Genomic DNA, 16,097 nt, shown 5'->3' on the forward strand with positions numbered 1-16,097 from the left:
TCCATATATATTTTTGAATTTCCATCAATGTCAAACATCATTTTTTCTCTCTTCTTTAAAAAAAAAAAAAGATTTACAAGCACTTTTACGGCACTCAAGGAAAGTGGGCTGAAGGTTCATAATAATAATTTTCCTTTTAAAAAACATCCATCAGACCAAAATAAAATCATTTTAATTAACTCCTTCCTGAGTAACTAAAATCTTGGAATGTGCTGAAAGGTTATAATAAATAAGGCAGTCAAAGATCAACTAGCTTAAAAGGTATTTTTTAAATTAAACTATGTAAAATGTACAATATATTTCATGAATTACAAACTGTGTTGGGCCCAGAGCCAAAAAAACGTTGTCATGTATGCCAAATAAACTGATGAAGTGCCTTGACTTTCAGGACCTAGAGGCTGTTTGTTGGGACAAAATAACACTAAGGCCCCCACAAGTAAGTCCGTCAGCATCTTTTGTTGGGAGGTTATAATGATCGCTGCTGAAAATAAACGCCTTTGAACACATGGGTAGAAGGGCCCATGTGAACTTGCAGTAAGAGGACAAATCTTTCCAATTCTCCTGATTTTCTGATGACAGCAGAGAAAACAGAGCCAGCTCAACTTTATTTTCAGATTGTGAGCTTGCACAGTGTGTAAACTAATCATCATTCTCCATATGTGATTTCATAGAAATGACTCACAATGTAGCAGGCAGCAGTTTTGGTACTTGTTTCAAATATGATATCTGTTCTCCGGGTTGCTTTTGAAAGTGTGCCTAATGGGAGCCCTGGTCTCTCTGGACAGGACAAAGGATATTTCCTCCTCTAAGAACGTAGCCCTTAATCATTTCCCTGCCATTGTCCCCCGAGGCAGAAAGGAGGCCCCCACGTGGCCAAGCAGTGGACTCTGCCTCTGGGGTCCCCGGCTTCACTGGACTCCCGTGGGCTGGAGCCTTCTTAATACGTCTCATGATAAAGTAGCTTTAGCACACACCCGGCAGGTTCTTAATGACTCGCTTTATATCTTGGCTTATGTCCAATTTTAGTGCAGGAAGAAAAAATTCTAGAGAGACCTGTTGGTTTCTGAAAAAGAGAAAATGCATAGCTTGTGTAAAATCAGTGTCTTATTTACTATTAAGTATTTCCAACTCACACTTTGCTGGTGCTCTTGAAGGGCTGGCTCTAGGGGAAAATACGAACTAGACAAAATTTATTGCAAGTATCCTTTCTGTCCATACCACAGCACCCCGGTTTCCCAGCTAGCTGTATATTAATCTACCCAGGAGAATGCACATTTTTCAGGGCGTTTTAAGGTGAAAACATTTCAGAATCCAAAGGAGTAGATTTCTAATGACTGGACCAAAGACATCATTGATAGATGGCAGGGGTCAGGGGCGGCAGGTGGAGAGAAGAGATCCCCAGGGGACAATGGAACTGCTCAACGTCCACTCAGGTCACACACGGCAGCCCCCTACTCACAAAGCCCGGCAAGCAGTCTCTTGGCCAGCCTAGCTCTTGCTTCTTGTTTTTGGATGTCCCTGGTAAGGATTCTCAGGAGCGAGCATGTTTCATAAGAAATTGGTCTCTAGTTCTGCTACCTGCACAGAATTTAGGACCTCCCGCCCCTTTTTTTTTTACTCAAAACAGTCATCTCCCAGGAAACAAGAAGGTACCAGCTCCTAAGGGACCCAATTTGGCCAGGGATGCATTTGATCATGCACAGTCCATGGTCAGGTTCTGAGTTTCTACCACAGGAGTCAAATGCTAGACTAATTTGGTTCCTGGGATTTCCATTTAGAGCAGTGCTAGGGAGAAGGATGTTTCATACCAGGTGCAAAGGACACGAGCATGCTCTTTTCCTGATGCCATGTGACCTTCAGATTTCATCTTCTTGCCTACCTTCCTCCTTACACAGCAAAACAAATTCTTTTCCCTGCTAGGCTACTTTGATATCTGTCAGTATGCTTGGAAGTGGAATGTCTCAAGGGGGCTTGCTATGCACTCTGACCTTGAAAGGTACTCCAGATCTGGATTGGGAGGGGACGTGGCACAAACCAACTTGCTCTTTCGGAGATAAGGATGCTGCTCTTGGTGAAAGTGTCCCCTGAGATGGACCAGAGGCAGAATTCTACCCCTATGGGTGGAAACCACATAACCAGGGACATCCTCCCATTGATATTCTAATCTGTCTTACCTTCTTCTCTTAGATCTTTCTAGAGTAGATTCCCTGGTCTCTGAAGTGGTTTTATATTTCTACTGTAATATACAAGTGTGGATGTCTCCTACCACTGAGGTAATATTTTTGTTAAGTCGTTTTACAAATGATAAGTTATTAGGCTATGGGCTATATTTCTCCCCCTTCTCTCATCATATGGGGTGAGGGGGAAGATGCTTTATGACGAGATGCCTTGTGACGGAGCCATCTAGGGTACCTGGGAAAGACCCAAGGAGCCAAGAAAAAACACAGAATAAAATTAAACACATAAAACCCGCAAAATCGGGCATCTCCCAATGACCCCAACATGTGGGAATGTTTTGTTCTTTTTAATGCACCCGAGCATTAATTTAGTTCCTTAAGGATTTTTCTTCCCCAAACAAAGAACTTTCTGGAAAAGGGAGATATAGCCATGGAGGCCAACACAGTGCTGGCATCACCTCTTATAAATATCTTCCAGCCACTTTTCATCATCTTGTTCCTCATCGTCGATGGGCTCCTCGGTTTCCAGTGGGGTTGGGATAAAGAAGTGCGGCCTCAGGGGGGGCTTGCTGACGCGAGACTTGAGTCCAAACTTGCGCTTCAGCAGGTGGAACTGCTCTTTGACGTAGTGGTAGAACTCGTACTCGTATCTCATCCGCTGGTAGAGGATCTGCACGGCCTCGGGAGAGGGGACAGTCTTCTTCACCGTCACAGTCATGTTTCCAAGTTTCCTGTGCTCTGGAAAAGAACCGGGGTCTCGAGTGAGCCATTGTTTGCAGCGCTTTAGCTCGGGAGGGACAACAGCAGGGGCCGGCATTTCCCGCACAATCCTGGTGGTACCCACAGAAAGACACTACGCGTCCAATTATGAGAATGGAAAAACGCGTTCCCGACAACGTTCGGAAAGGTTTCCCCACATTCTAGGTATTAATACGGGGAATATGTTTAGTTGACTAAACATAAACTGTCCAATTGCCTTTCCGTGGGACATGAACCATGCGATTTGTGATTCAATCGTTAACTGTAAGCTATACATTCTTTCGAACAGCAAAACCCACCTGTTTTTCCTCTTTTACTTCCTGTTACACAAGTAAAGGCCTTTACCTTCGGAGGCACACAAGAACGGTCTCACCCCTTTCTAATCATCTTGTGTTTGTTTTTTTTCTTTTAAGTTTTAAAATATTGATATAAAGTTTAATTTGGGCACACAATCTCTTTCCATTTCACTATTTCACAATGCATTTGTCAAGAAAAGTAATGAGAGTACTGTTAGGAGTTCTTAAATATAATTTTAACTGTTGAACAAATTTTGAATTTTTTTGTTGTGGCAAAATATATATAACTAAAATCTGCTTAATTTTACATTAATTTTCTACTAATGCTTAATAACAAAATATTATATATTTTATATTTAATGCTTAATGACATAAAAATGTTATAAATGTGGCATACAGTTTTAACCATAATATACGATTCAGAGACATTAATTACATTCACAATGTTGTGCAACCATCACCATTATTTCCAAAATCCTTTCATCAGTGTAAACAAAAACTCTATACGTATTGAACGATAACTCCCTATTCCCCTCCTCTTCTCACCCTGCCCTGGGTAACCTCTAATCTACTTTCTATCTCTATGAATTTGCCTATCCCAGGTACCTCAATAGCTGGAATGATACAATATTTGTCATTTTTTTGGTCTATCATTTCACTAAGTATAATGCTTTCAAGGCTCATGCATGTCGTAGTGTGTATCAGCACTTCACTCCTTTTTAAGGCTGTATAATGTTCCACTGTACAGATATACCGCAATTCGTTTATCACCACTGAAGGACACTTGGCTATGTGTCCTTCGCATTTTGGCTACGATGGAAATTTGCATACAAATATCTGTTTGAGTCCTTGTTTCCAATTCTTTTGAGTATCAACCTAAGAGTGAAATTGCTGGATCATATGGTAATATAACTTTTTGAAAAACTGCCAAACTGTTTTCCATAGTGTCTGCATCATTTTTCATTACTAATTTTACATTCCTAAGCAATGTAAGAATGTGCCAATTTCTCCAACTCCTCTCCCATAACAACTGTTATGTTCCTGTTTTTTTAAAAAAAATTATAGCCATCCCAGTAAGCGTGAAGTGGTATTTCATTGTGGTTTCAATTTGCATTTCCCTAATGACCACTGACAATGATGCTGATGCTAATGGTTTCCCTAATGATGAATGATCTTTTCATGTGCTTGGTGGCCTTTTGTGTATCCTTTTTAGAGAAATATCTATTCAAGTCCTTTGCTCATTTTTAAATGTGTCTTTTGTTGTTGTTGCTGTTAAGTTGTAGAAGTTCTTTAAATGTTCTGGCTATTCTGAATAATTTGCAAATATTTTTTCTCAATCTATAGGTTGGTTTTTTTTTTTGCTCTGTTGATAGTGAGAATGAGGGTAGAAAAGAAAAAATGAGAAAGGTCAGTGTTGGGGTAATTGTTTCCCTCCCCACATGGAAGGATCTCCCTAGAGTAGAGCTCTGGCCACGTGCCCCAGCCACGTTTTCAGGGAGGCAGGCCAAGAACCAGGGCCAGAGGCATTTCTCTGACTGTGTGTTTGGGTGAAAAGGTTGATGTGGTCTCCCCTCTGGGGCAATCGCGCCTGTCTGCAGGGACTTCACACCCTCCCGCAGGGGAGGATGGGGCAAGTCTGTCTAAGTCAGGATGGCGAGTTGTCAGTCTGGTTCTCCTCACATCCGAGTGCCATTCTGCTACCTAGCCTCACTTTGTAATAAGACTGATATTTGGATCTCCATCTGTCTGTCTCTTGTCTATTTCTCAATTAGTTTAGAGTCCAGGCAAGGGGAAAATGAGAGTTATTTATTAGTCTCTTGAACCCTAGTGGCAAGTAACACAAAACACATGCTGTAATGGCCAAAGGATTTGTGCAGGAGGTCGGTCGAGAGTTTGGCTCTAAACTTTCTGGCAGCCAACAAAGAATCTGACATATCACGTTGCTGCTAATTTAAAATAATCTGTTCACAACTATTCCTAGTTATGAAACCATAGAGAAGTATCTTCTGTAAATTTTCATAAGAAAAAAACTGTAATGGAATTAGCAACATTTTAATAACAACCTTAGAGTAAATTCAGCTTTGAGTTTCAAGAGTAAGAGAGGAAAATGGCATGTTCTAGGCCCTCAACTCTCTCCTGGTCTGGCTTGATCTGGGAACACACTTTAGAACATCCAGAATAATGGTTCTTAACCGCTCTAAGAATCTGACCAAAGCTTATGCTCAGGAACACTTCTGGAAGCCCATATGTGAATATTTTTAGGTATTTATGGATAGGTTAAGAATCCTTGATTTTGAGAAATCAATAAGCTGCATTTCTTTCAACAATCTTTTATGTATTAATATCTTGTTTATTCTGATAAGTATTAGCCCCTAGTGTAATGAAAAATACTGGAGTTAGTTTCTTTATGTGCCAGTCAGGTATGTAGTCATAAACATTGCACCAGCAAAGAGGAAAGGACTTGGATTTACATCTTATGAAAGGCAAAGGGCCTAACAGTTGACCACCCTAGCAAGTTCTGGAGAAGGACCAGAAGGGGTAAGCGTAGAGGAGCCTAGATCTTTGTAAAGAAGTAATTTGGGAATCTGTTCTATGCAGGGCCTCAAAGCTCTTTGTCTTAAGGTTAAAACAGTAATTTCCTAAAAACAATGTACAGCAACTGTAATCAAATAAATAACCTGACCACAAAACCATCCAAGAAATATCCATCAAATTTTTAACCTAGAGCAAGGTAACTTCCTAGATTAGTCTTCAAGATATATTGGTTGCCAAATGTGGGTCTATATAATGGATTGAGTTGACTTGCTATAAAGCGTGACTACCTTCAAGCCAGAAAAACTTTGGTAAGATTTTTTAAGAGTTATAGCATGATGGATTTATACATCTCCCTCTTTGATTATGATTAGGTAACTGGGTCAACTGCTCTAAAGCTACTCCTAGTTCATGACAAGAACACTCTCTTCCCTGTAAGTTTCTCTCTGTAGCTGGGGTGGGGGAGTTGGCAGATGGGCAGAACTGGTAACCAACGCTAGTGATATTATTAATATATCCTTCAAGTACCAGTGAAAAGAACCAGGGCATATTTACATGGTTAAATTAACTGACATGTCAAGAGATGATGATAGTCCCAGCTCAGCCTGCTCCTTTTTGGTATATTTTTATAGTAACAGCTACGTTTGGTGAGGACTAAGGAGCGGCAGACACTGAGCTGAGCACTCACGTATTTCATGCTCAGAATGACCCCCTGCAGATGAGGAAGCTGAGGCTGAGCGAGACTAGGACTTGTTCAAGGCCATGTAGCCAGAAAGCGGCAGAGACAGGACCTTGAAGACAGGTCAGCAACCTCATTGCTGCTCCTCACACCTTTCCCCAGAATGGGATAGTGCATGATGGTCAACAGATGGGCCTGGAGGCTACTCCTCAGGTTGACTGAGGACCCAGGCTTGGATCTTACAGGAAACGGGCAGGTGTTTTAGAATAAATGGATAATTGGTTTACAATTTAAAGGAAGACAAAGATTGATTTAAAAAAAAAAAAATGGGACTAAACCGTCTCTGGATCCAATGAAAATGGCCAAGACCCACCAAGTCAATGGTGAAAACCACCCCAGGAACCACTATCTGGAGCGTTTCTCACCCCACCTCAGCGTGAAAGCTTATCCCGGCCGGGGGCCTTATGTAGCCTGAACTCATAATTATGTGTTTCCAGTAGGAAACGTTATTCGAACCCAGTCAGAACCTGACCCAGGATCTACTGAGTTGGGGAAGGCCGGCCTTGCTGTGACGACCATGTCTGAAATTCCAGCGCTCGCCATCACGTCTCTTCCCGCAAAGCACCAGCCCTGGTGATTCCACTGGATTCCCTTACATGCATATATTTTATCCACATTTATACGGTAGTGAGAGATCTTTAATAAGATTTATATTTGAGAAGATCCCAAGCGGCCTTTCCAACCAAATCTAATTACACATTACCTCGCTATCCTGAGGAGAATGGTTTGGTTGTTTGATGGGACCAGTCAGGGCACTAGGGGCCTGTGCCCTGCGTTTGCTAGAAAACTCTACAGACAGGACAGACTTTTAAGGCAAGAAGGAAGAGGGAATTTTTCACTTTTGGCTACAAGGCAGGAGCTTTAAAAGATCCTTCCTTGGATAGTTAAGGAATCCAGGGAAGGCCACCCTCAAAATGGCACCCTGGTGTGCCAATTGTTTTAAGTTAAAAGCTACCATAGAGCAGTGGATGTTGGATGAGGCTGTTTCCTGAAGCTTCCTTATCTACCTAGAAACCAGACCGGACAGAGAGGATCACACAGCCTCTGGTCCCCTCCCCTGGAATTTCATTAACCAGAGAAGATTGCTATCCCAGAGGAAGAGACTGAAAATGAAACACCACACCCACAGCCCAGACAAACTTTGTCCCCAACTATTGTCTGTTCACTGGTCCCATTCAATTTCCAAAGAGAATGATTTACCTGCCATTGGTGTGAGCATTGGGCCCATTCATTCCCCTTCAAAATCATTTACTACCCCTCAAAATTGCCACATTTACTCATCTCCCCTGCCCCTAATAAGAAGGGTACAGAAGTATCTGGACCTCACTGGGTTACTGGGCCACCATCCTCCTTTGTTCCCCAGTGCTTGTGCATGTTAAATAAACGCGTGTGGCTTTTTCTCCTATTCCTCTGCCTATTGTCAGTTCATTTTCAAAGACCCTTCAGAAGGCAGAGCGGAAGCTTTCCGCTTAGGCCCTGCAGCTGCCCCAGCCTGCCAAGTGCACTTCAGTCACCCAGTCCCCGTCACTGTTCTCAGTCCCTCCCTGTAACCCCTGTCTAAACATGAGGGAAGTGTCGGCTGGATCAGAGGATTCTTATGAGAGCTAATTTTTCACTAAGCTCTGGTTTTGCGCTAATACCCAATTCTTGCTCCTTCCCTCTGTGCCATCTCTCTCCCTCATCTGCCCTCTCTTCTGCATGGTCAAACTCCCCCCCTCTCTCAACTGGTTCCTTCTCATCAAAATTCACACGTGCTCAAGGCTTTCCCTTCTTAAATAAAAGGGTTGAATTGTCTACAGCTGTCATTACCACATTTTCGACTTAGACACATGACTAAATTCATCACGCCTGGTTTCTGTCCCCTCCACACTCCCTTCAAATTACTCTGGTTTTTTTTTTTTTTTTTTTGAGTCAGAGTCTCACTCTGTTGCCCAGGCTAGAGTGCCATGGCATCAGCCTAGCTCACAGCAACCTCAAACTCCTGGGCTCAAGCGATCCTTCTGCCTCAGCCTCCCAAGTAGCTGGGACTACAGGCATGTGCCACCATGCCCGGCTAATTTTTTCTATATATATTTGTTGGCCAATTAATATCTTTCTATTTATAGTAGAGACGGGATCTCGCTCTTGTTCAGGCTGGTTTCAAACTCCTGACCTTGAGCGATCCACCCGCCTCGGCCCCTCAGAGTGCTAGGATGACAGGCATGAGCCACCGCGCCCGGCCCTTTCAAATCACTCTTGCTTCCCGGCTGATAACTCAGCGGGCACCTCTCAGCACACCTCCCGACGCTGTTGGCCACTCTCCATCCGAAACCCTGTCCTCCCTCGGCACCCACAGCGGGGTTTCTGTCCCCTGCTGTCCTCGCAGTACTGGCTGCTCCCTTTCCATTCTCCCTGTGCCCCCTCTTCCCAGCCTGCCCTGTACTTGCCAGGGCTCCCCAGGGCTCTGCTCCAGCCTCCTCCCCTTCTCCCCGTCACTCCCTGGGTGGCACGATCCGATCCTTCACCCTTCAGTTCTCCTACCGTGGACAACAAAACCAGAACTTCATATAACTGAGTGTAGCTTTTTTGACCTTTTGTTTCCCACAGAGCTGCCAAGTTTAATAAAAAGGTTAATGACATTGCCAGAGGGCTTATGTTATGGTCAGAAACAGGAGTGTTATTTTGTGAGAGGAGAAACAGAGACTCTGATTGAACCAACACTGGCGGTGAGCACCCATTGTGGGTTCGGATGGTCATATATGCTACTATTTATTTATTTTAAAGACGGTGTCTTGCTATGTCTCCCAAGCTGGAGCGCAGTCGCTATTCACAGGTGTGACCATAGCACACTACAGCCTCGAATTCCTAGGCTCAAGAGATCCTCCTGCCTCAGCCTCCTGAGTGGCTGGGACCACAGGAGGGCACCACGGCACGGGCACATTTTCAGTAACCCTGTGAGGTAAGTGTCACAATCCCATTTTGCAGATGGAGAAATGGAAGCTCAGGGAGATTCAATGACTTACTCAAGGTCCCGCAGCTGGAATCCTAACCTGGGTCCCCATTTGTGTTGAGGTTTCCCTAAATGTGAGTACTGGACCATCACCGGGGACGTTTTCATGAGCCCATAGAAAACCATCAACCTTCATATGGAAAGATTAGAGAGCAGCTTGCCATATATAGTAAGTAGAGAATTTTTAAAATCAGATTTCAAAGACATATGTGCCTTGCTGTACAATAATCAGTGCTATGGAAAAGTCATTCCATTGCTAAGTGTTCCACATTTTTGTAAAATGCCAGACTTTCCCTCCAAATAAAACAAAGCTCCATGAACTATGGAATCAGCCTCTCTCCAGATTGCCATGATAGCAGTTCTAGAGGAAGTTGTTAGGATTTTTTTTTTTTTTTTTTTGCAGACTGTTGTTATTTCAGCCACAAAACAATTATGCGTTAAAAATCCATGTTTATTATTAGCATCCTTTGGGAAGTGAAGCAGTCCTTGTGAGGTGGGCATATTCTATAGAATATAACCATCAAGACGGAGCTCTTGCCCCATGAATGTCCTTTGAACCTGCAGGACAGAGAGATAACTTCAAGAGGCTCAGGTCTCGTGTGCCCACCCATAAACATTTCACCAGGAAGGGACAAATACAGAGCTGCTTCCATCAAGGCAGGGTGGCAAGAAGGCAGCCCAAGATCGGACTGAAGGCAATGTGTTGTTTGGCCCGAGCGGTATTTTTTTAGAAATCGACTTGGTTGTTGTAAGACTTGGTCTATTTCGCATGGAAATCTGGATTTCTGGCTTCTCTCAAAGGGAGGCTACATTCTTCTGGAGCTGAGCGTGACTGCCCCCTCGAGAGAGGCCGGCGTGCTCCAGTTTGCCTCAGGCCTGACATGCCAGTTCATTCTTTTATGTCACCTGCCTGGCCGCTATAGAAATTCAAGTTTTATGCTTCTGCTGTAAAGGTTTTGAAATTCTGAGTTTCATAAACCTAGTAAGCAAGTGCTTCATGTCAAAATGAAGGCTTCAGTTGGGCCTCATTGGTGTGTCCAATGTCACCTTTCTTCCCTCTTTCTGCCAGTATTTGTGGAGTAGCTATTCTGCAGCAGGCACAGGAGTTGTAAGCAGTGACATCATCGTCATCATCGTCAACAGGCATTTTGAGAGCTTTCTCTGTGCCAAGGTCTGCGAGATATCTAGACACACATTCAATCCTTATAAAATTCCAGTGCTGCGGGGTCTCTTATTGTCACCATTTACAGCTGTGGCATTGGAATTTAGCAGCGTGCCCAAGTTCACACAGCTGGTGAGTGGAAAGGCCAGGCTAGGTGTGTGTATGGGGGGGTGTGACTAACGAGCCCTCACTCTTAACCCTTCCCAGAGCTTGTGGCTGAATGGAGCTCACAGTCTTAGGAGATCCCTCCTTGCTGGGCCAATCACCATGGGGACAGAGAGCATCTTGCTCTGGTCTGTTGGCTGCCATTGACATTTCCTCTCCTTCATCAAAAATCCCCAGTGGAGACAGCAGGCCTCAGGGGCTTGTCTTAAATACTCTGCACGAAGTTGGGTCTTTCATAACTACTATTTAATCATGAAGATCTGCTGTGTGTACAAGTCTGAGAGTATAGGGGGTGTGTGTGTGTGTGTGTGTGTGTGTGTGTGTGTGTGAGTTTCAACCAAGAGATGGAAAACTTTTAGGAGGCCTCTGAGGCACTATCAACACCCTGAACATTTTCCCCTGGATTTTGTCCTTAACATCCCCACCAGGCTTCATTTAGTGTTTCTTCTAATGGAGCTTGCTATGCCAAGAGTGATGGGGACAAGGGTGATAGCCCATTCGTCTTTGTGTTTCTGCAGCTCAGTCCCCGGGGGACAGAGTACCCCTCTGCACATGCTCCCCAAGTGAACAAAAGAGCCACCAGAAGGAAGAGGGTGTTGTCAGACTCAGAAAAGGCTTAGGCGTGTCTGTGAGGCGGGGAGGCAGCCAGGTGGGGATGCAGCTAGTATCCATCTGCGTGTGCTCCATGGAACTTCCTGACCCCCGTCCTGACCACTCCAAGCAGGAGCCTCAGCAGGAGGCGGTTCTACCCGCACATCCGGGGCTCCTCAGCTCCCAGTGGGTCTGCACATGCCAGCATTTAACTCCGTGGTTCTGTTGCCTTTCTGGACCAGCGGGGCCAGCTGTGGGCCACATCCTATTTTTCTTCCCCTGTCCTTTCATTCATCAATACACTTTGGCAAAGAGAAGCTGTGGCTTCAAAATGCCTTTGATTTTTTTCCCATTTTTCTTATTTACCTTTAGAGATTGGCCAAATAATCCCCTTAGTTATGCTCATGATAACTGCAGAAAATTTCCTCAAAATAGGCACTGGTTTGGGGCTGTGAAATGTTCAGAAGGGAATAAAGTAGGAAAAAAACCCCAACCTCTGACCTTTCTACTCGAATAGCATAATAGAGATTATTTCCTCTTTACAGACACGCCCAACCAGCCGGGTCAGGACGGTTTGGAGACAGACTCTTCCAGCCTCCGTGCCCTCCCTGAGGAGTGGTGGCAGAGACCCTGCAGAGAAGTTCGGGTCCTGAATGAGGACCCTTTTGATAGCTGAGCCTCAGTGACATAAAAATGTAATTGCTCACCCAATGCTGGTAGAGGGGGAAAAACCCTACAGTAGGGGTGGCCATTTTCTGTGTTTAATAAACCCTTATAGACAGTGGCCCAAACAGCCCGCAGCCCAGCAGAACAGCATCCCCTCCATGTGCGGAGGGCCTCCACAGCACCCCTTACTATCCACTCAGTCTTCGCGGGAACCAATTCCACCTACGGACACCAAGGGCCCAAAGTCACAAGTCCGGCTTGAGGTCGTATTCAAGGTTGTATGGCGGTATGAGACAGTCCTGAGACCAGAAATCGGCTTTCTGATTTCCAGTCTAGCACCTTTCTGCTACATCACAGGCTGTTAATTTCCAAATTGAGTGGAAATCTATAACCACCCACTTCTCCTCGCCCTGTGTGTATTCTGGCATTGAGGGGATCGGTGGAAAAGAAGGGCTTGAGTGTTCTAAGTCGAGGGGAATGCTTTGGTAAGTCTGGGAGGATCTGGTGCAAAATCTGCAAGCCAGCAAAAATGTTTTCAGACTGAAAGGGACTGTGTCTTTTTCATTTTCAGTTCCCCAGTGTCCAGCTCCAGGCCTGGCACATAACGACTCTCCATAAATGTTTGTTGATTTGAAACCTGTATTTTAAATCCATCTGTAAGACTGGATTAACCCAAAGGGCAACTTTGGGTGTTGAATATACAGATGTTGTTTTTGCTAAATTCCTTCCTTAGTTGAGGGTCCTTCCTGCACAAACTTTCCATTTCTAGAAATCAAATTTCTGGAGGGTAGCCTGATAAAGAAGGTCTGGATCATGGGTTGCTCTGGAGAGGGAGTGGAAATTGCTTTTCTTAGCTGCTATGTTGAAGAGCACTATGTCAATGGTGGCAGATCACTTACAAATACTTAGAAAAACTTAGAAATACTGTGATAAGGGAAAGTCGCCACAAACACGAATACCTATGTAGAAGCTGCCACCTTGCAGCTAATGAATTTGTGCTGCACATGTTACTTACAACAGCCATTAACTCAAGAAATCCAAACATGGTCGTGGCAAAAAGACATCTATGTGACTTGATTTTGCTGTGACTTGATTTTGATGAATGCTCTTCAATTACTTACTTTGCCATCCTTTTGGTTCTTTCTAATGTTGCTTCCCCATTAGCAAAAGGAAAATGGTTTACTTAGAAGTAAGACATCATTCAGATGACATCCTCTTGACCCAAGTCCAAGGGGACATAACTTTGTCATGGACATAACTTAAACTGTGGCTCTTTGGTCAGTCTTGAACACTTCCTGGTGGAAGAACTTAGGCCAGGCCAATGGGAGTGTCTGCATAGAGTGGGTGTCTCAGGGAAAGGACTACACAGGAGAGGTTCTGCAGGGCCATTGACACCAAGCACAGCCATGTGCACGGGACGCATGTGCATGGACTGCATGCAGGACTTTGGTTTGCACTGCCAGACACGCACTGGGAACTTAACTTCTGCATGTGACGATAAATATCATTCACCAGTGACCTGTTTGCACGCAAGATTCTGTAGTGACCAGCATAAAGACCTTACTGTCTAATTTCTTTGGTTTTATTTTGCTCTACTGCTCAAGATCTGGACATTTTTGCAATAGCAATGGCCCACTCTACCTCTGCTGCATTGACATTATGTTTGGACTGGTTCATAATCTTCAGTTCTCTTAAAAGTCCCTTTAATATAAATAAAAAGGAAATCACAGACCTGCCCATTGGAGTCTCCCTTCCCACCTCTCTTCATCTGTCAAACATGCATAATGGAAAAACGATGTAGCCCTGGCTCTGGGCCACAATAAACAATCTGGAAACACTGTATAAACCCAGCTGCTGCACCGGAGGACAGAGGCTTTGCTTTATGACCTCCAAGATGGTTAACCATATGCAAAATAACAAAACCTCACCCCTGACTTGCAGTGTGTTCTGATGCCGGACTGGCTTTGGCAGTCCCGTCCTCGATCGAAGTGAATGCACACTCCACGCTGACCCCTCGCCCCAACAATCTGGGCTTGTTTTAACCTGGTCCAGCAGAGATTATGTGCATGAAATGAATACAAGTTTAATAACAACCAGAAGTGGGGCCAAATTTTACACCAAAAAAAAAGTAAGCATAGTCAAAGATAGGCACCACTTCTTCAGCGTCAGGGGAGCCGAGAGGCGATCAACCAAGAGGCCCTGCTGTTCTAAGAAGCGCCCTGTCTACAAAACTGTGGCTTTCCAACCTCAGATTAGATCACATCCAGAGATTTCCAGCGCACAGGGACGAGGCACACTTTCTCAGGTGACAGGTGTGATGAGGTCACGGTCAGGTGCAGCACCAGGGAGTGGAAAGGAGCCCCGTGGGCACACTACCCAGTGTTGGCACACGCCTGCCGCCCCCGTGCAGCCCTCGCCGTGCCGGCTGCTCCTGAAACCGTGTGAACACGACGCTTGTCACAGATAGAGTAAACTCATTTCCTGAATTATATGAGGAGGCCACACAGTTCAAACACATGAACTACAAGTGCAGGGCAGCCCGGCTCCCCGCGGCCGCCTCCGACGGAAATGAATGTGTGTCACCGAGGCTTGCAGCCGTGTGTCGGGCCGGCCGGGCCAGCGCTGGATTTGCCACTTGGATGATCGATGGCACGTTAAGAACAGCTTCTTGGAGGTATAGCAATTAAGGGAGAAAAGAACAAAAAGCACTTCATGCCTGCCTCGGTGCTTAGAGTTGGTAAACAGAGGGTTTTTTGTTTGTGGCAGTCTCTCCCTGCCCCCCCCCCCAATCTGGAAATATAAATAATTAGAGATCGCTTTGAATTTCAGGAGAACCTTTTCTTTGTGTAGCCAAGTGAAAGATAGTTGATTTACTTAAAAAAAAAAAAAAAAAAAAAAAAAAAGCCTGAAAGCGCTAGGCTTTGTTGACGGCAGAGAATGAAGGCTTGCCAATGCTCGAATTTTGCTTTGATTTTTGGAAGCAGAAGCACAATAAAAGGAACCAGGAAGAGAAAGGCATTGGCCTGCGTGGAATAGGTCACTGAGAGCCCATAGAGACCAGGACACTGGCCCCTATGGGATGGAAGTCAGCCAACAGCAGCCCTGCCTGTGAGGGGCATGCATGTTCAGAAACGTGTTGCACAGGCGGGTCCTAACCCCATCCAATCTGGAGTGGAGGGGGCTCACCAGAGGGGCTCCCAGGTTATTGCCTGAGAAGTCTAACTCCACCCTACGTATGCTCAGAATCTGGCAAAATTGCTAGGGGGGCGGTGGTGGTGGTAATTAGTTATTTTCTTGCCTGGATTTCGTTTGCTCATTCATCAACACAGTAATGAGCATAAAGCACAATTCCAGAGAATAAGAGAAATAAAATAAAAGCTGAAAACACAGACTGTCTCTTTAAGGAGGAAGAGTAAACAATAAAGAGAGAAACAAATGTACAGTTTTTCCAGTAACTTCCCGGGCCACCTGGAAATCCCTGTTTCCCTGGGGATGGGAGGATGTTCCTCATAATGGAGCATCAGAGAAGGACAAGAAGGGGGCAAACAACGGGTGGCATTGGTGGCTTCAGATGTCTACCTTTTGTGTCCTTCTATAGGGCCACCAATTTAATGCCCAACGCGTTACCGGAGGCGCCCGGCACCTAGAGAGGTCGCCCTGCAGGCGTCCGTGGCTCTACCCTGTTGATTAGCATCTGAGCTCATGTTGACGCCGGGGCCTTACAACCAAGCCCTGAGATCCCCAAGCTTAGACTTCGACATGCCGGGCTGAGACAGGCTCAGCCCCTCCTGGCCAGACTCGCGTGCTGAGAGGAATGGGCCGTGGGGCAGCCTCAGTGCCCTGCAAGGTCAGCGGCTCTAGCTCCCTGCTTTCCCTGCTGCCCTGGGTTACGGACAGAAGGCTCCTGTTTCCTTTCTTCCCAAGTCTGGCATCATGACCCCAATCATCAAAAAGCTGACATATTTCTGGGAAAGTACATACTACCCTAAATACGCAAGCATGCTTTCCTCGGCTTAGCATT

The 16,097-nt window shown here is 45.1% G+C and overlaps 1 protein-coding gene across 1 annotated transcript in view; it reads right to left on the reverse strand.

The window, feature by feature from the left end:
* Positions 1-508: 508 nt before the first annotated feature.
* The window catches only part of UST (uronyl 2-sulfotransferase), a 279,876-nt gene continuing 264,287 nt past the window's right edge, over positions 509-16,097 (reverse strand). The window contains exon 8 of the mRNA XM_020287257.2: positions 509-2,915. Coding sequence (XP_020142846.1) covers positions 2,632-2,915 — 284 coding nt within the window. The 3' untranslated portion in view covers positions 509-2,631. The remainder of the gene's footprint in view (positions 2,916-16,097) is intronic.

This window comes from Microcebus murinus, chromosome 5 (assembly GCF_040939455.1).
Source record: "Microcebus murinus isolate Inina chromosome 5, M.murinus_Inina_mat1.0, whole genome shotgun sequence".
NCBI lineage: Eukaryota > Metazoa > Chordata > Mammalia > Primates > Cheirogaleidae > Microcebus > Microcebus murinus.